Source organism: Elephantulus edwardii, unplaced genomic scaffold (assembly GCF_000299155.1).
Source record: "Elephantulus edwardii isolate Elephantulus edwardi_28Jun2011 unplaced genomic scaffold, EleEdw1.0 scaffold00141, whole genome shotgun sequence".
Taxonomy (NCBI): domain Eukaryota; kingdom Metazoa; phylum Chordata; class Mammalia; order Macroscelidea; family Macroscelididae; genus Elephantulus; species Elephantulus edwardii.
The window spans coordinates 1,334,377-1,354,761 of record NW_006399891.1 but is presented as its reverse complement, the minus strand read 5'-3'; the positions used below and the strand labels follow the sequence as shown (position 1 = coordinate 1,354,761).

The 20,385-nt window shown below is 38.7% G+C and overlaps 1 protein-coding gene across 1 annotated transcript in view; it reads left to right on the top strand.

Annotated features, from left to right (window-relative positions):
* The window catches only part of TMC1 (transmembrane channel-like 1), a 189,406-nt gene that overhangs the window by 4,325 nt on the left and 164,696 nt on the right, over positions 1 to 20,385 (top strand). The window contains exon 4 of the mRNA XM_006894419.1: positions 9,166 to 9,294. Within this exon, the coding sequence (XP_006894481.1) occupies positions 9,166 to 9,294 (129 nt within the window). The remainder of the gene's footprint in view (positions 1 to 9,165; positions 9,295 to 20,385) is intronic.

Below are 20,385 nucleotides of genomic sequence, written 5' to 3'. Positions count from 1 at the left end.
GTGTATATATATATATATTATATATATGAAACAACTGATTGTTGTTGTTAGATGCTATTGAATTGACTACAACTCATAGTGATTTTATGAAAAAAAAAGGTTACACTGCATCTATATAATGAAGCAAACCACAATGAATTCTTTTATGAAAGATTATTAACTTATTAGGATTAAGCAAAATAGTTTTAAATTATTCAACATTGTTTGCCTGGGTAAATGGAATCCCCTAGAGGATGAGGGCCAATCAACTTATGGAGCAGGAGTTGGCAAACTACAGCCAATTAAACCCAAGAAATAAAAATGTTAATAATAAAAAAATGAAGATAAATATGCAGCAAAGGTCATATGTAACTCTCAAAGTCTAAAGTATTGAATGTTTGGTCTTGTCTAGTGAAAAAAAAATAATATGTGTTAACTCCTGTTAGAAAGCAGTGGGGTTGTAGTTTCCACTTAAATCTGACCCTGCATCTTTGTGTTCTTTAGGCCAGCATTTTATTGATTTTTTTTTTTTAGAATAGTTTCCTTAAATATTTCTCAAGCGAAAATCCTAGAAAATATTGCAAGGAGGAAAATTATGTACATAAAACACATCTTTGTTGTTAAGCCACCAAATCAGAACTGACCCTGCTGACTCTGCAGCCAGTTTTCAGAGGCTGTAAATCTTACGGGAGGCAATTGCCCATCTTTCTCCTCAGAGAGGGTGAGGAATTGAAGCTGTGTGATTTCAGGTTGGTAGTGCAACTCCTTAACACGAGTAAAAGAAAATAATAGATTTTTAAAAAAGAGTTAAGAGAAACGCAAACCTCTTGTACCACTTGAAGGTAAGAAGGTGATATGTATCATCATGGGGTAATGAAAGTTCCCCCCGTATAGGTCTATAGCTTAGAATGTCAAGGCTTTTACCATGATTACCCACCAAGATGGAATATTCTGTTATTCAGTAACACTAATATTTTTTCTGCTTGACTATATGGGGCCCGAAATGCATCAGCAGATCAAAAGCTAAGTTTCTTTTTCTTGTCAATGGCTAAATTTCTCAGGACCCAAACCTCAAATCAGTCATTTGACCCTCCTGGAAACGGAAAACTAACATAAACAATTAGAACTTGTCTCCTCAGTTTAGCATAGTTCAAAATTTCCTAAGTCACTGTATCAAAAGGAATTGTCAGACACTGAAGAATTTAATGAAATAGCATTTGAGCCAGAGCCTATGGTGATGAAGGAAGAAGTTCAAGCTGCTTTGAAGGAAATAGCAAAAAATAAAGCCCCAGGAATAGATGGTATACCAATTGACATATTTCAGCTAACAGATGTTGCCCTAGACGTGCTCACCAAGTTGTGCCAAGAAATCTGGAGAACCACTTGGCCAACTGACTGGAAGAGGTCTATATTTGTTCCCATTCCAAAGAAGGGTGACCCAACAGAGTGTGGAAACTATAGATCAATATCATTGAGTTCACATGCAAGCAAGATTCTACTGAAGATTATCCAAAAACGACTGGAACAGCACATCAGCAGAGAACTGCCAGAAGTCCAGGCTGGGTTTAGGAGGGGTCGTGGTACTAGGGCTATTGTAGCTGATGCTAGATGGATCTTAGCAGAAAGCAGGAAATACCAGAAGAACGTCTATCTGTGTTTCATTGACTATGTAAAGGTGTTTGACTGTATGGATCATAACAAACTGTGTCTGACTCTGAGAATAATGGGAATCCCAGAACACTTGATCGTTCTAATGCAAAACCCATACTTTGACCAAGAGGCAGTCATTAAAACAGAGGAGGGAACACTGCATGGTTCAAAACTTGGAAAGGTGTACACTAGAGATGTGTCCTATCTCCATACCTTTTCAACCTATATGCAGAACAGATTATCTGAGAGGCTGAGCTCTATGAGGAGAAGTGTGGAGTTAAGATTGGTGGAAGATCTATCAACAAACACAACCCTGCTTGCTGAAACTGAGGAGGACCTGAAATACTTGCTGCAGAAGGTTAAGGACTGCAGCCTTCAGTATGGATTGAGGCTCAATGTCAAGATGACAAAGATTCTCACCACTGGACCAATTGGCAGCATCCAGATGGATGGAGAAGAGATTGAGATTGTTCTTTAGTCTGCTTGGCTCCACGGTCAACACCCTTGGCACCAGTAGCCAGGAAATAAAAAAACAAACATATTGTGATGGGAAAGTCTGCTGTTAGGGACCTCTCCAGGGTACTGAAGAGCAATGGTGTCACACTGGAGACTAAGGTGCATCTGAAACAGGCTATGGTCCTTGCAATCACTTGTTATGCATCAGAGAGTTGCACAATGACTAGGGAGGATAGAAAGAGATTTGATGCCTTTGAGCTGTGGTGCTGGAGAAGAGTATTGAATGTACCATGGCCTGCCAAGGAAACAAACAGATTCATCCTGGAGAGGGTTAAACCAGGCTGCTCCTTGGGGGCAAGGATTCTGGGGCTTCATCTGACATACTTTGGACATGTTGTATGGAGGGAGAGGTCCTTGGAGAGGGACATCATGCTTGGGAGGGTGGAGGGATGGCCCAAGAGGGGAAGACGCTCTATGAGGTGGATTGATTCAGTGATTGGAGTAATCAGGATGGGTGTGTCAGAGGCAGTGGATTTGGCACAGGATAGAGCCAGTTTTAGGGCTGTTATACATAGGGTCGCTATGAGTCGCAAGCCATTCAATAGCACATACAACATGTTGTGGACAGATTTTTCCTCCTTTACAATTATCCCACTAACCATATCTAGTGATTATGTATATAATGCATGTTATATTCTAATATAATAGAGGGAGTTCTTATGGCCTTAGAAGAAGTAAGAAGTAAGGGGTAAGAAGAAGTGCTGCAATCCCAAAGGCACACAGTTCAAACCCACAAAAGCTGCAGGCCAGCTATCAGCAGGTGTGACTCGATGACACACAACAAAATAGCAACAATATCATAAATTATATGTGGTGATTGATAGTCCTGATGTCTACTTTTAGGTCTGTTCTTCTATCTTTTTGCAGACACATGTATGTGTTTGTGAAGCATTAGAAAAGATGATTAGGCAACCAGGGCACATTTATTTAGGATCATTATCTTAGGGTCTTTTTTTAAACTAAAATACTCAAATGGTGCCTCAGGGAATTTACCTTCCCTGACAAAACATTTGAAACCAACTATAACAAAAGTTTCAATGCTAAATGTTTATGAAGATGGTTAAAAATACTGCCTTGACAGGCATTTTGGAGTATTTCTAATCATATTGTTGACTTCTGCTGACCCAATTTCTCGTGAATATGTAATGTGTTCAGAGCAGTGAGCATTTCAGTATTACACGCCTTCTTTTTCTTTAACAACTGTTGTTAAGTCTAAATAAATTAGACTTAAGAGAGAAAACCATTTTTGCATAGATTTAGTTCTAAATTTTAGAAGATGAAACATAGATGAGCATTATTCTTCTATATGAGTAACACTTTGTTTGCCTGTCTCCTAGATGTGAGTAGCATGTGACCCTCATTTCTGAAGGTCATTTATCTGTCAACAACTGTGTTCTGTAGCACAGCATGATCCTCCTGCAGCAATCAACAACCAATAACAAAAACACTAGAAATATACCAGTTGAGGCACATTTATTTCTTATTTCCACACTATAATAATCTTTGAGAGTATTATTATAGTTCAGTGCGTGATTATTGAATTTGTGATGATAACCCTGAGTCACCCAGGAAAACACTGTGCACGTGCATTTATTCAATAAACACTTAACTCCTCTTCTGTGGAAAATACTTTGCTGATTGCTTTGAGAGACTTACCATAAGATTATACAATTGTCTATATTCTCTAGAAGTTCATAATATTCTAAAAGAATGATCATCTGTAATAAATTTTTATGAAGCAAGACAATAGATAGGTGTCAGAAAGAAGGTCTGAGTCTTAGGAAAAGAAAATATCTTTTCATAATTTATCATAAAGATATTTCATTTCATTTTTTAATTGGAAATCTAAGCTCCATATAGCATTTGGATAGGCTAAACATATTTGGTGGGAGGATGCGCAATCTCCTTCTATGTGATTTACTGACTCTGAAAATCCATTGTAGGTTCTGCTATGTGTGGTTTCAACTTAACAGCACACAGTAATAAAACAATAAACCTATTTTGATAGGAAGCTCCTGTGGCCTAGAGGTAAGAATCCACATTTCCGAAGGCCCATAGTTTGAATCTACAAATTGCTCTGCAGGAGAAAGATAGGTAATCTCCTCTTGTGTGATTTACTGCCTCTGAAAACCCATTGAAGGGTCAGCTATGGGTTGGTTCTGTCCTAATGGTATGCATGCTACACAACAACAAGAAATATATAAAAGGGACCTTTGGTGGCCTACCTACTAGGTAAGGAATTGTGCTGCCAACTCAAATGTAAGTGGTTCACAACCATCAGCTGCCCTGGGAGAGAAAGAGGACCAGTCTCCTCCCACGTGATTTACAGCCTCTAAAACCCACTCTGGAGGGTTAGCTGTAGGTTGGTTTGATAATGGTGAGGGAGAGAAGGGGAGAGAGAGAGAGAGAGAGAGAAGTACTGTTAAGAAAAAAGAAAAATATGTAATTATCTTTGTCAAGATTCTCAGTGAGTAATTTTTAAACATAGGTGTGCAAAGAACTAAGCTTTAGTTACACAGCTGATATTACTACTTAAGGAGAGATAGTCTTCTTGAATGAAGGCAGATTAAATGAGTTGTTAATTTATGTGTAAATCTGAATGTAAATTCAACAATATAAATTTTTAAGATACTACTGTATAGATTATTATGAGTTACTTTTGCACTTGAGAGAGACAAAGGATTAATATGCCAAGAAATCAGATTACCAATCTTAAAGCTCATCTTCTAATTGTTTGCATTTTCAACAACTTCTCAACATCTATTTTCTTGTGGATGACAGTTTCTGTGATGATTTCAGTTAAACATATATGCAAATGCTTTAGATTTATCTTGGTGTCTACGTAGAAAAAATGTCTATGATTTTTATTAAAAATGTGTTTTTCTCTCCTAAGATAAAAAAACCTAATAAAGGTTTAGCTGGTAAATCAAAACAAACAAAGAAACAATAAAAATTCACTGTATGGCTCTAAAGAAATTGCCAACAAGATGTGCTATTGTAGAGAATTAATATGAATTGTTTCAGCAATCACAGCATGATTAAAAATGAGGGATGAGTGAAAGAAAAAAAAAAAAGAATGAGGGGAGCTCTGGTGGCCTAGCCGCAAGAAACTATACTGCAATGCCAAAGACACATGGTTCAAATACACCAGATGCTTCACTGGAGAAAAGAGGGGCAGTCTCCTCCTGTGCCAGCCAGATCTGACTTGAACACCCACACACAGAGGCACACACATCCCCCAAATAAACAAAAGAATGAAAAGTCATTTTGTTGGGTGGGTTTTCAAACAAAACCTATGTCCTTGTATACTTTAGCTGACACTTATATACACTTTTTGCTATATTCCTACTGTCTTGGACTACGAATTTACTGAACAACAAAATATAACTGAGTAAAATAGAATCAGACTGATTTCTTTATCACTCAGGGTCTGTTTAGGAGAGAGAAGCTTTAACAGTTATTTTGAGAAAGAGAATTAAGTAAGTGGATTGTTTTGTTTTTGTTATGTTGTTGTTTTTATTGTTATTTGCTGTTGAGCCGCCTGTGACTCATAGCATCTCGGTGTCTACTCTGAAGCCTGCCCTGTCTTGAGTCAGTCTCGATGACTCCGAGACACCTACTACCCCCCATGACCCCAGTTATTGTGTCAGTCCATCTTATCTGGAATCCTTCCTCTCCTGCCCAGTTCCTCCACCCTTCTGAGCATACTGTTCTTCTCCAAGGTGCTGTCAAGTCAACTCCAACTCAAAAGGACCTTGTGTACAACAGCCTTATTTTGACCCTGCATCATCCTCATATTATCAAACCCATTGTTGCAGTCATCGTGTCAATTCAATGGATTATTTAGTAGATTTAAATAATTGTTGTTGTTATTGTGTACTATCGAGTCAGAACTGACCCATAGCTGACACTCCAGTGGGTTTTCAGAGACAGTTAATTGTTCGGAAGGAGACTGCCCATCCTTCTTCCACTATACATATTAGGTTATTGAAAATTCTAAAAGATAACTCTAACATATCATTATAATAAATATAGAAAGCAACTATCATGTCAAAGCTTGAAAAAACTAGGGAAGAGGTTGAATTTATTAATATCTGAACATTTGAAGGCTAACTGAGCTGAAATTCATGTCACTAAGGAGAGGTGCTATTCAATTAGTCATAGTGTTTACTAGGGAAGAGATTCACCTGTAACTAGGGGTAAGAACTCCTGCTGATGAAGTGAATACATGTTGCTGAGAAAGGAAACATCTCCTCAGGATGCAAACAGCAAACAGAAAAGAAACTAAGGAAAAGACCAATTCCTTCTCAGTATCCTCTATGTGAAATTACTGGGTTCAGGTTGGACCAAAGCCTCTCAATTGCAGTCACTAATCCCCTGAGAGGAGACTCGTGTGTTGCCACAATGCCGAATAATTTTAATGGTGCTTCCAGATTTTGACAGATCTGGAAGAAAAAGCCGGTGATCTGCTTCTAAAAGTCAACCAGTAAAATGTTACAAACCATAACATTCAATCTCATTTTCGATGGGGTGACCGTGGGTCAGGAGCTGTCTTTCCAGCAGCTAACAGAGGTAACATGGAGCGAGCTGGCAAAGCAGAAATGTATTCTAGAGAGTTATCAACCCCAGTGTCAAAATACTGAGTTTAAAAAAAGATGAGTGGGGGGCTAAGAGTCATTTAATAACTTACTGAACTCACTACCAAGAAAATGGATTTATTACAGTGTTGTATTTCTCAATTTAAAATCATACTGCTTGCGTTTAGGTTTTGTTTTCTCTGCATTACAATAACATTATAGTGTATGTATATATGTATGCATGTGTTGTTTTCTGTCAAGTCAGAATGACTCATAGTTGAGCCTCCAGCAGGTTTTCAGAAGCAGTAATTAGCACTGGAAGAGATTGCCCATCTTTTCCCCCCAGAGCAGCAGCAACACACATATATGTTGTTGTTAGGTGCTGTTGAGTTGCTTGCAACTCATAGCAACCCTACACACAACAGCTCTGAACCTTGCTCTATCCTGAGCCAACCTTATTGTCTCTGACACATGTACCCCCACTACTCCAGTCACTGAGTCAATCCATCTCCTTGAGAGCCTTCCTCTCTTTCACTGTCCCTCCACCCTTTCAAGCACTGGTTCCTCCTTGCAACATGCCCAAAGTATGTCAGACAAAGCTTCAGAATTCTTGCCTCCAAGGAGCAGCCTTGTTTTACCCTCTCAAGGACGAACCTATTTGTTCTCCTGGCAGTCCATGGTATATTCAATAGTCTTCCCCAGCACCATAACTCAAAGGCATCAATCCTCTTTCTATCATTCTTAGTCATTGTCCAGCTTTCTGATGCACAGCAAAGAATTGAGAAGACCATTACCTGAATCAGATGTACTTTAATCTCTAGATTGACATCGTTGCTCTTCACTACTTTGAAGAGGTCCCTGACTGCAGATGTTCCCAGTTCAATTTGTCTTTTGATTCCCTGGCTGCTGGTCCTAAGAGTGTTGACTGTGGTGCCAAGCAAACTGAAGCTCTTAACAATTGCAATCTCTTTACTGTCTATCATGCTGCTGCCAATCAGCCAGTGGTGAGAATCTTTGTTATATACATATATGCATATAGCGGCTACATGGTAAGGAATTGCACTGCCAATACAAAGGCACATGGTTGGAGGTCACCAGCCACTCCACAGGAGAAAGTGCAATCTCCTCCTGTGTGATTTTACTGCCTTTGAAAACCCACCAGAGGGTCAGTTATGGGTTTGTTCTGACCTATATATATGATATATATGTAACAGCACGAATACTAGCTTAGAAAGCTGGAGGGCTACAGGAGGGTACAAATACCCTCATTGAGATGATTGACACAGAGACTGCAAGGGTAGGCTTAAACAGAGATGGTCAAACAGATTGGGCAAGTTTAGCTCTGTTGTATATAATTTCAATGAGTTGGAGGCATCTCAGCAGCACCTAACAACAACAACAGGAATACAAGAAAAGGGGGTGGGGGGACCACCAAACAACTCACCTCTGATTTGCTTAGTAAGAAAGACATTCCTTTGAGGGTCTCTTCAAAGGATTCGTTTCCACTAAATATATTTCAAGTTTAATTTTATCAATTGAAGTTTTGAGTTTAATTAACAGATTAAGTTACCTTAGAGAAATAGATTTATTTTTTCTATTTCAATTTTTCTCTCTATCTCATGAGATAGGTTTAACTTGAATATTTTAAGGGCACTTCAAAGACATCTTCACTCCTACTTTATTATCTTTATTGAAAAATGAAGTTACTAAATGAAATGGAGAGTTGGTGGGGGTGTGGGGGGCGGTGTGCGAGGGAATAAAGATGAGAAAAAGAAATCTCTTAATCAGTTCTGTAACAGTTCTTCCCTCTGTAACAGTTCTTGTCTCGATCTGACAGGATGAAGATGGGAACATAAAAGGATTTGAAGTCAAGGATTCAGAATGTTAATACCATTATTTGAAGCTAGAAATCCTGAATCAGTGTTCAGAGAGGAGTTATATTGTTTAAAGATCTGTCGTTATTTTTAGGGGCTCAACTTGTCAGTTGACTCTAATTCATAGTCAGATCACACACAACAATGAGTGAAACAACGGCCAATTCTGTGTCATCTTCAGCATTGCTGCTATGATGGAGTCCATGGCCGTAGTCACGCATCAACCAATCACTTTGAGGGCCTTTCTCTTTCCTCTCTAACCCTTTACATCACTTAAAATAATGTACTACAGGGACTGACCCCTCCTGACAGCATGCCTAAAATATATGAGTCAAAAATCTGATCATCGTCACCTCTTTTTTGGATGCTTTTTGGATGCACTTTTTCCCAGGAAGTTTTGTTTGTCTTTCTGACAGTCTATGGTACATTAAATATTCTTAGTACCGACCACAAATAATAAAGCAAACAAAGATGGGCCAAATATGTGGTATCAGTCTTCTTCACATTTGGAAGCCAAGCCAAGATAAAGTGTTTAGCCTTTCATTATAATTTTTGTTTTCCTTTTAAAGGGAAGAAGAAGAAGAAATCGATGAAGAGGAATTAGAACGACTGAAGGCAGAGTTGGATGAGAACAGACAGATGATTGCCAATGTCAAATGCAAGCCTTGGAAAATGGAGAAGAAAATTGAAGTTCTCAAGTATGATGACACTTTTCATAAATAGTAACCCATTCTTTGACCCTGGTCTCCTAAAGTCTCTTGCACATTTTATATGTAGTGCTGATGGCACAGCAGTTAAAATTGTTGCCTCCTAACCAAAAAGGCAGTGGGTTGAACTTGCTGGCAAGTCCACAGGAGAAAGATGAGACAGTCTGCTTCAATAAAGATTTACAGCTATGCAAGCCCTGTGGAGAAGTTACATTCTGTCATTTAGGGATATCATAAGATTGAAAATTCACTTGACAGAAGTAGGTTTTACACACACACACAAACACACGCACATATGCACACACACATATCAACTCATATACACACATGTATAATAGATATATTAGAATACAAAATATTTATGCTTATGTTACTATATTGGAAGCTCTTGTAGTTTAGTGGTAAGAAGTTGTCAAACCAAAGACAAGTAGTTTGAATCCATCAGTTTCTTTTGTACATAGGGTCAGTACGAGTTCTCGATGACTCGTAGTGACCCTATGTACAAAAGACCTGAGCACTGGTTTGTGCCCTGCTGTACAGAGGTAACTCATGGTTGCTGTGATGCTAAACACTGTGACACTAATGTGCCAAATGCGATGATGGTTACCCATGGTGGACAGTGTTCGGTGGAGCTTCCTGATTAAAACAAGCTTGGAAGCAGGAGCGGCATTCACTTCTGAAATGGCTTGCCTCTGGAAGCTCTATGAACATGGAGAAACGACCAAAGTTATACAGCACACAATAGCGACATATTTTTATAAATACAGACATTATCTTGGAGATATAGCAAGTCCTATTACGGATCACCTAAATAAATAATACAACAATAAAACAAGTCATGTGATTTTTAAAATTCTTTTTTATTTTGTCAGTGCATATAAAAGTCATACTTACACTACACTGTAGTCTATTAGAGGAAGATCTGGTGGCCTAGTGGTAAAGAGCTGTGGTACCAATTCAATGGCATTTGGTGCAATTCCACTGGTTGTTCTACAGGAGAGAGATATGCAATATCTTGTCTGATTTAGTGGTTCGGAAAATGCACTCGAGTATCAGCTATGGGTCAGTTCTGACTCAAAAGCAATGAAAAACACATTCTATTAAATGTGTAATGCACTGCAGAAAAATCTGAAATATTGTGAGAATTACCAGAACATGTCGTAGACACATAAGTGCACACATGGCATTGGGAAAACAGAATTGCCTAGTGCAGGGTTACCACAAAACGATAATATGTGTATATAAAAACTATTAAAAACAATAATAAAAATGCAGTCCCTTCACAACATAATAAAGAGAAAGTAAGAAAGCAATCTCTGCCTGGGTATGTAAGTACTGTGCTCAAAGACAAAAATGAATACTCAAATCCAGTACCTTTGAGTCAGTTCTAAATCAGAGAAACCCTCTAGGACAGAGTAAAACCCCACAGGGATTTTGAGGCTGCAGACATTTTACAGAAAGAGAACCTCATCTTTCTCCCACAAGTGGCTTGTGGGTTGCAACTGCCAACTTTTTGGTTAGCAGCCAAGTGCCTTAACAACAGCATCACCCAAGGTCTCATGTATGTGCATGCATTTGTATAATACTATATATATAAATATATATAGAACATGTGTGTATACACACACATATAAAACAACACATCATTAAAGAGACTATGCTAAAGATTATAACTTAGAACCAATTTGGAGAAAATTTATAGTCTATCGTTTCAACAATGACTACTGGAAGTTCCCAGTCTAATTCACTCCTTACTATCGCTCTGAAAGCGATAATATATTTAGCTTTCACGAGTTGGTGTTGATTGCATGCTCTTATTTCTCAGCAGGGTCTCAGCCGCAAATGATATTTTCATGTGACAGCTTTATTAAGGCACTGGACGGATGTTAAGCCAACAGAACAATAAATAGGACTCCAATTAAGGATTGTGTTAATAGCTACTCCCTGGAAACATGTCAGTGACCCAATTTCAGTCTTAATGTGGAATGTTGATGTCGGTACAAACACCCTCAACACTCCACATAAGGCCCACTGATTTGTAAACTCACAAAATGCAAAAGCAAATGATTAGCTCTTTTGGGGAGAAAAGGGGGGCACACTCGCGTCTGAAGATGAACTCCATTCCCTTGCCATGGTGATTGAAGGAGCAGGATGGGAGTGGGAGATCATCTCTCAATCGTTTGCCAAATTGCATTTGCCTGTGAAATCAGTTTTCTAAATAGTGTTGACTTTCCAAAATTAACTTCCCCAAATCTATTTAATAATGCTGTTAACATCAGATTAGAGAGCTGTCGTCTCTGGTGAGGAAAGGGAGCACTGGGCTAGCTAGCAGGGTAATTGTCGTGTAGTTTTGGTTCTTTTAGAGCTTGTCTGCTATTTCAGGAACTCAGGGAACCTCTAGAGCCTCAGTTAGCTCAGATTCAAACACAGGTAAAGACTATTTTATCTCAGAATAGGAAGTGTGTTGTTGGGCTTCCTGCAATATGGCATGAGAGAAAAGAGAGATCCTGGGTCCTGCAGGTCCATGCTGGGAAAGACCTAGCAATAGGTAGATTTCAGGACACTTGGGGAAATAGCTATAGATTAGTAGGCAATCATGTACTCATTGTCATCAAGTTAGAACCAATCCAGAGCTGGCCTTGCTTTAGGTTTTGAAGCTGTAAATGGCACCGGAGGTAAGTGTCCATCTTTCTCTTCAGGAGCTGCTGGTAGACTTAGCAGTGCAACTCACTATGAACTACGTCATCACTGCTCCCTGTACTGACAGTAGTCTAGTTAAAACACTCAATTTTGAGGCTCCAACAAGAGAAAATAGAACTCTTACAGAATCCATAGGTAAACCAATTTTCAGAAGTGGGGAGAAATAGAACTGGCACAAAAGGCGGGACAATTCTAGATCCTAGCAAGGGGAAGAAACTGAAAACTCTGAGTCCGAAGCCAAATCATAGCAATAAGTGTTTTGCTCTAGGTCCACATGTTGTTGAATAATAATGATGATAGTTTTCCTTACTTGTCAACCTTTTGAGTGTGAAAGATGTAAAATATAAAAAATTAATTAAAAAAAATATTGACAGCTAGGGATATGAACATCTTTAGAGGTTAGGGTCAAAAGATGATTAACAGAGGCATTTAACAAATCATCAAGAAACTCTAGGATTTGACTGCAAATTGTTAGGCACCCTCAAATATGACTCTGGAACTTGAAGACAACATTTTTAGGGCAGCAGACCTGGTTCCAGAGAATTGAAAGGAAACTACCGTCTTACAGTGTAACACCAGTTTCATTGTTTTGTTGCTATTGTTAGTTGCTGTCAATAGATCTGAACTTTGCTCCCTCCTGTGCCATCACCACAACCTCTCCTATGCTGGAGCCCATTGTTAATACAATCACTTTGTCAATCCATCGCCTGGAAGGTCTTCCTTTCTTTTGCTGACCCTCTTTCCTAGCATAATGTCTTTATTCAAGGATCGGTCCCTTCTGACCACATGCCCAAACATTTTTGTGTCTTTTATTCAACACAGACTTATTTGTTCTTTCATCAGCTCGTGGAGTATTCAGTAATCTTCTCCAACACCACAATTCAAAGGCATTTGTTCTTCTTCTTCTGTTATCCTTATTGTCTAATTATTAGATACATTGTTGTTGTTGTGTTGTTGTTATGTGCCGTCGAGTCGTTTGCGACTCATAGCGACCCTATGCACAACAGCCCTAAACCAGATACATAGGAAGTAATTTAAAACATTATAGCTTGAATTAGGCACATTTTAGTCTTTAAATTGATATCTTTGCTCTCTTTAACTCTATGGAGAGGTCTTTGCCAGCAGATTTTCCCAATGAGGTACATCTTTTGATTTCTTGACTGCTGTTACTATGGGTGTTGATTGAGGACCCAAATAAAATGAAATCATTGATAAGTTTAATCTTCTCTCTAAGGAGGATTAGTGTATTTTCCAGAAGGTGGAAAGTAAATGAATTCATATTTATTTTAATAATATAATTTAGAATTATGTGATAGTGATTATATTAAAAGTCATCAGTTTTCTAATGTTCCTAGTTGTAATTTGGAAGTTGAGTGGGTAGATCTTCCATAGTTAACTTGGTAGTGCCCTTCACAAATGAAATAAAGTAACTGAGTAGAAAATAACCAATCTGTTAATGACTCATCCTGAAACCTAAAACTTGTATCAGAACTTGGTGCATGAATTAGAAAACTTCACAACTAAACATAAATAAGCAATGGCCTTATCTTGTTATAATTCACACTCATGGCTATTGAATCAGGACTCACTCACAGCTACCCTTCCAGTGGGCTTTCAGAGGCTACAAATTGCACAGGAGAAGATTGTCTGTATTTCTCCTAAACAGTTGCTGGTAGATTTGAATTGCCAGAGGGGCATGGCTTTGGGATTAGCAACCCATCTCCCTATGGACTGTTCCATGAGACCTAGTATTAAAACTGAAGAGGCTTGGACTCTGGCCTAAATTCTACCTTTTACTTAACCTCTGGGGGCCCTAAATTGCTTGTTTATAAAATGAACAGATTGGATTAAGCTGTGGTTTCCAAACTGTTGTCCTCAAAGTTCAAGTGGTTTTGGGGACTTGCTTCAGGGTGAGTGAGAAAGATTAAAGGAGGAAGGCTGCGAGCTACAGCACTGTCTTCCATTCTCTGTGCACTGTGTACCCCAAAGTGCTCATTTGAAGACTGAATGCACCTATGATTATTTAAATACGAAAAAATAACATTTAGCTGGGTATTTAAAGAAGGTCATTTTGGAGAGAGGGCAGTTACATTTGTAAACCTACAAATTAGAGGTCTAATAATTATATGTTAATTATAATCTTACATGGAGCTGTTTCTTGAGTAGAAGGGCTTTTAAAATAATTTCTTTTTATAACAAAATGTATATTTAGCCCTTTTACCCACTAACTTAAATTCTGAGCCAAGTAGCTCCCCAACTTAATGATTTGGGGAGCTGCCAAGTACGTGGCCACTTCAGCAGCAGTCAGCCCCAGGGTAGCAGTCAGGATTTGCTTTTTCCAACTCTTAACTGTAATATTCATGTGTGTTCAACATGTTTTTCTGCTTACCTTTGACATATACTACTGAGTATTAACTTATTAATTCTAGCCCTGATCCTAACCCATGGAGTCAGAACTGACTTATAGCTGACCCTACAGCAAGTTCCAGAGGTTATAAATCGCTCATATATAGCCTCTGAACATCCACTGGAGGTTCCAACTTGATGACACATAACACTAACAACTTACTTACTATCTATGCTTGAGATTTTTACTTCCATCCATCCTACCAAAGGCCCTCAATGATCTCATATAATGTAATGAATGTACATTACACAATGTCCTGGTAAATGATGCCCACACAGACAGAGGGATCTTAAATATAATTTTGAAAATGTCATCTCCATAAGCAGATAGATCCCTTGAATGTCTCCTTAGTAAGAAATGAAGACAATTTAAAAGCTTTTGCAAACTCCCACTCCAAACAAAAATCAACAACAGAAAAATGCAGTTTCTCTACAATTTGATATGCAGCTCTTTTCCAAACAAATTGCTCATTAATTATTGCTAATGTTAATGATGACCATGAAGTTTTAGAAATGAAGACAACATCCCCAAATGATAGATTTCCTCCCTACTTCTTTCACGTGTTAAAGTCTGTGCTAGAAGATTTTTGCACATTGATTATCTTCACAAGACCACTGAAAAGAGGAAGTCCATTTTCCAATCGCAGATGAAAATGTTTTTGCCCATTTTACAAATGTGAACACTGAGACTGGCAGAGAGGTAAAGCAATCTCGGGCAATTTGACTGTCAAAGCAGAGATTCAAATCAGGATTTGTCTATATGTAATAATTCGTACTTTTCTTATTGGGCTACTACTTCTTATTTGAGCCATGTGCCTCAGTGAAGTGAGTTTAATCTTTCTCACATCCTTCCAGTCTTGTCTCCATTTCCCTATGCCTTATGTGTTTTTTTCTTTGTGAACTATTATCTCTTTTCCCTACCATCCATTGAAAGCACTCTGTCCTTCATCTGACTACTTTGTACTACATTTTTAAAGTTGCAGGTGAATCACCTTTCTCCCCACCCCATCCCATTATATTTTGAGCAAAATTCCTCAGGACAGTAGAGGTGTGTTGTTGTTGCTGTTGTTGTTACTTCTCAGGGGTGTTACAGCCCTTGGTTTTCTCAGAGCCCCTTAGAGGTCTCTGTACACATTCAATCACTGTTTCCTTTGCGGGTGACAGTGTTAATGGTGTACACTCCTCTCTGAGGCAAGACAATCATTAATATGACTGAGCCCCCTTTTAAACGTTTTGGTGTAAGTGTGAGCAAGGACAGGAATGTGCTAACACAAAGCCTGGGTTTGTAGTGTTTGCCAAGTCCATTCTGCCAGCAGTTAAGAACCAGCTCACAAAAGTGCAATTGAGCAATCAGTGATTCTGCTCCAGCTCCCCACTGGGGAATCTAGTAATGTTCTTTGATCAGCTAAACTTATGTTTGAGGGAATGATGAAAAAACAGGCGAAAGAAGAACTGTTGATTGCATTATAACATTTTTGTTGTTGTTATTAGTCTGTATCAACAATGAAATGTCTGAAGGATAGCTACCTGTGAAGAGGACAGTTTTTTTATAATAAAGATCCAACATGAATTAATAACTTGTTAACCTAGTTTTTATCTTATTATTATGTGCTGTAAAGTGGCCTGTGACACAAAGCAGCGCTGTGTACTATAGCCCTGAACTCAGCCCTATCCTGAGTCAATCTCACTATCTTTGGCATCCCTACCCCTCCACTACCCCAGTTACTGAGTTAATCCATCTATCTCATCCAGGGTCTTCCCCTCCTGTACTGTTGCTCCAACCTTCCAAGCATCATGTCCTTCTCCAAGGACTTGTCCCTTCTGGCAACATGTCCAAAGTATGTGAGATGGATCTTCAAAATCCTTGACTCTAAGGAGAAGCCTGGAGTTCTCCAGGCAGACCTGTTTGTTCTCTTGGCAGTCTACACTTGCGCAACACTCTTCTTCAGCACCACACTCAAAGGCATCGATTCTTTGTCTATCATTCTTTGTCCTTTTCCAGCACTCTAATGCATAACAAGTAATTGCAAAGACCATGGCTTGCATCAAGAGCATCTTAGTCTCTAGACTGATATCATTGCTCTTCAGCACTCTAGAGAGTTACCTCACAGCAGATTTTCCCAATGTAAATAGTCTTTTGGTTTCCTGATTGTTGGTGTCAAGAGCAGAGCCAAGAACACTAAGATTGTTAACAATTTCAATCTTTTCACTGTTTATCATGATACTGAAAATTGGCCCAGTGGTGATAATTTTTGTTTTCTAATGTTGAGTTTCAATCCATATTGAAGCTTGTGGTTCTTAACCTTCTGCAGCAAATACCTCAGGTCCTCCTCAGTTTCAACAAGTAAGGTTGCATCATCTTCGCTACTCAAACTGTTGATGAGTTTTCCTCCAATCCTGATGCCACATTCTTCCACACAAAGTCCAGCTTCCTAAATGATCTGTTCCATATGTAGGTTGAAAAGATATGGAGAGAGGATGCATCACTGATATACACTTTTCCTAATTTTAAACCATGCAATGTTTCCTTGCTCTGTTCTGTTGACTGCTTCCTGGTCCATGTATAGGTTTCTCATGAGCACGATTAAGTGTTCTGGGATTCCCATTCTCTTCAAAGTTAGCCACAATTTGTTATGATCTGCAAAGTCAAATGCCTTTGCATAGTCAATGAAACACAGATAGGCATTCCTGCTATTCTTTGCTTTCAGCTAAGATTTGTCCAACGTTGGCCATAATGTCTTTTATGTTATCCTATTCTAAACCCAGCTTGCACATCTGACAGTTCTCTGCTGATGTACTGTTCCAATTATTTTTGGATAATCTTCAGCAGTATCTTACTTGCTTGTGATATTAGTGAAAGTGTTTGATAATTTCCACATTCTGCCAAATCACCTTTTTTGGAATGGGAATAAATATGGATCTCTTTTAGTCAGTTAGTTTGGTGGTTATCCTTCAAATTTCTTGGCACAACCTGGTGAGCACATCCAGGGAAGCCTCTGTTTGTTGAAATATGTCCAGTGGTATACCATCAATTCTCTGTGGCCTTGTTTTTGCCATTTCCTTCAGAGCAGCTTCAACCCTCTTCTTCATCATTGTTGCCTCTTGATTATATGTTATTTTATGACACTCTTTTGTGTCAACTTATTCTTATTGATACGGCGACTCTATGTACTGCTTCCATCTTCTTTTGATGCTTCCTGAGTCAGCCAACATTCTGATAAATATCTTCATTTTATAGTCCAGTTTTTCTTCCTACCTCCATTAGCATGCACAGGTCATTTCACTTCCTCTCATTTTTGTTCTTTTATTTCTTTTTAAATTAATCTCAAAAAGAACATTTTTTAAAAAGAAATAATTATTGGTAGAGATAAAACCTTTTTTTCTGCTTATCCGCCACATTAGAGTTCATCTGCCAAAATTGCTTTCATCTTAATTTTCATTACAATAGAATGAGTGATTCCAATACATATCAGATGAAGCCTGCATCATCCATATTTCTATGAAACAAGAACAATGTCTCTGACCCAGGATTTTGCCTTTTCACATAAGCTGTATAATGAGTTTCTAGCAGTTAAAGAGCTCTGGCAATCTAATGAGTGAGAAGTTGAGCCGTCAATGCAAAGGCAGAAGGTTCAAGCCCACCTCCTGCTCTGTGGGAGAAAGATGAGATTTACAGCCTCTGAAAGCCCACTAGAGGGTGAGCTATGAGTCAGTTCCCACTCAATGGCAATTAGTGAATGAGCCGTTACTTCAGCTAATATCAATATTGCTTTTCAAATAATAATTTGAAATTTTCCTGTAGAAGACACAGGAAAGAATAAAAAGTAAAAATTTTGGGTTCCCCCCCCCCCCTCTCCTGAGTGTGAAGACATACATGTTTTAAAAATATTTTCCATGGTTAAAGAAGTCAGGACTGAAACACTTGGGATAAATACATTAAAAAATCTTGGTTTATTCCATCATTTGTTTAGTCTTCCTTTGCTCCATTGCACCACTTTGTCTGAGTTACCTGGAGACACTCTATCTGGCACCCTTTCCAGAGGGCTGCTAGGCTACCATCATTTTGCTTATCTGGTGCTATGAGGCATGGACAGCTTTCTAACTATCTCTAATCCCCAAGCACATGGCCTATTATATCAGCCTGAAGTTCTGCCCAGATGGTTGGCAGAAGAAAAGGAGAAATTGGAAAAATGGATTTAAAAATGTATTTAAAAAGGCAATTTCTAAGAATTTGGGCAATCATTCTTCTCAACTAGCTTCCACAAACCTCTCATTATCCACAATTCAAATAATCTCAAGGCTCAAAGAAATATATATAAATATATATTTGTATATTTATATATATATTTCCAATATATATTTCAAATATGTTGTTGTTGTTATGTGCCGTCAAGTTGCTTGCGACTCATAGCGACCCTATGTACAACAGCCCTAAACTCTGCTCTGTCCTGTGCCAATCGCACTGTCTCTGACACACCCATCCCGATTACCCCAGTCACTGAAACAATCCACCTCATAGAGGGTCTTCCCTTCCTGTGCTGTCCCTCCACCCTCCCAAGCATGATGTCCTTCTCCAAGGACTAGTCTCGCCTCACAATATGACCAAAGTATGTCAGACGAAGCCTCAGAATTCTTGCTTCGAAGGAGCCACCCGGTTTAACCCTTTCTAGAATGAAACTGCTTGTTTTCCTAGCAGTCCATGGTACTTTCAATACTCTTCTCCAGCACCACAGCTCAAAGATATCAATTCTCCTTCTATCCTCCTTGGTCATTGTCCAACTCTCTAATGCATAACAAGTGATAGCAAAGACCATGGCCTCTATCAGACACACCTTAGTCTCCAGAGCGACACCATTGCTCTTCAGTACCCTGGAGAGGTAGGTCCCTAAGATCAGATTTTCCCATGGCAATATGCCTTTTAATTTTCTGGCTACTGGTGCCAAGAGTGTTGACTGTGGAGCCAAGCAAACTGAAGCTGTGAACATTCTCAATCTCTTCATCATCCATCCTGATGCTGCCAATTGATCCATTGGTGAGAATCTTTGTCTTCTTGACATTCAGCCTCAATACATACTGCAGGCTGCAGTCCTTGACCCCCTGGAGCAAGTGCTTCAGGTTTTCTTCAGTTTCAGGAAGCACAACGCAGATTGTTGATAGATCTTCCACCAATCTTGACCCCACATTTCTCCTCATAGAGCCCAGCCTCCTAGATAACCTGTTCTGTATACAGGTTGAAAAGGTACATGTAATATGCAAATACATTATAACATAATAAAATAAAGTATGATATATAAAGTACTATAATATATTTTTATAGCTTAATATGTTATAGATAATTATTGTTAATAAAATAATAATAAATCTTAGGCACAGAAATGGTATGAAAGTTTGCTTCCAGATAAATAGAATAGGGTTGCTATTGTCTTAAGCTGAAGGAACTGAAGAACAAATTAAAACCTTGAGTTGCAATACTTAAAGATGCTGTAGGTAGAATATTGGATGTCCTAGGAAGCATCAAAAGAAGATGGAAGGAGTAAACAGAGTCCCTGTACCAAAAAGATTTGATTGACACAGAAGAGTTTCATGAAACAGCATGTAATGAAGAGGCAATGGTGATAAAGGAGGAAGTTCAAGCTGTTCTGAAGGAATTGCAAAAAAATAAGGTCCCAGGAATTGATATAATAGTGACAATATGTAACTTGACATATTTCACCAAAAAGATGCTGTCCTGAATGTGATCACCAGACTGCAAAGAAATAATGGAGGACAACTACCTGGCCAGCTGACTGGAAGAGATCTATATTTATCTCCATTCCAACAAAAGGTGACCCAACAGAGTGGACATTACTGAAAAATATCACTAATACCATATGCAAGGAAAAACCAGCTGAAAACTCTTCAAAAACACCTGGAACAGTGCATCAACAGAGAACTACCAGAAATACAAGCTGGGTTTAGAAGATGCCATGGCACTGT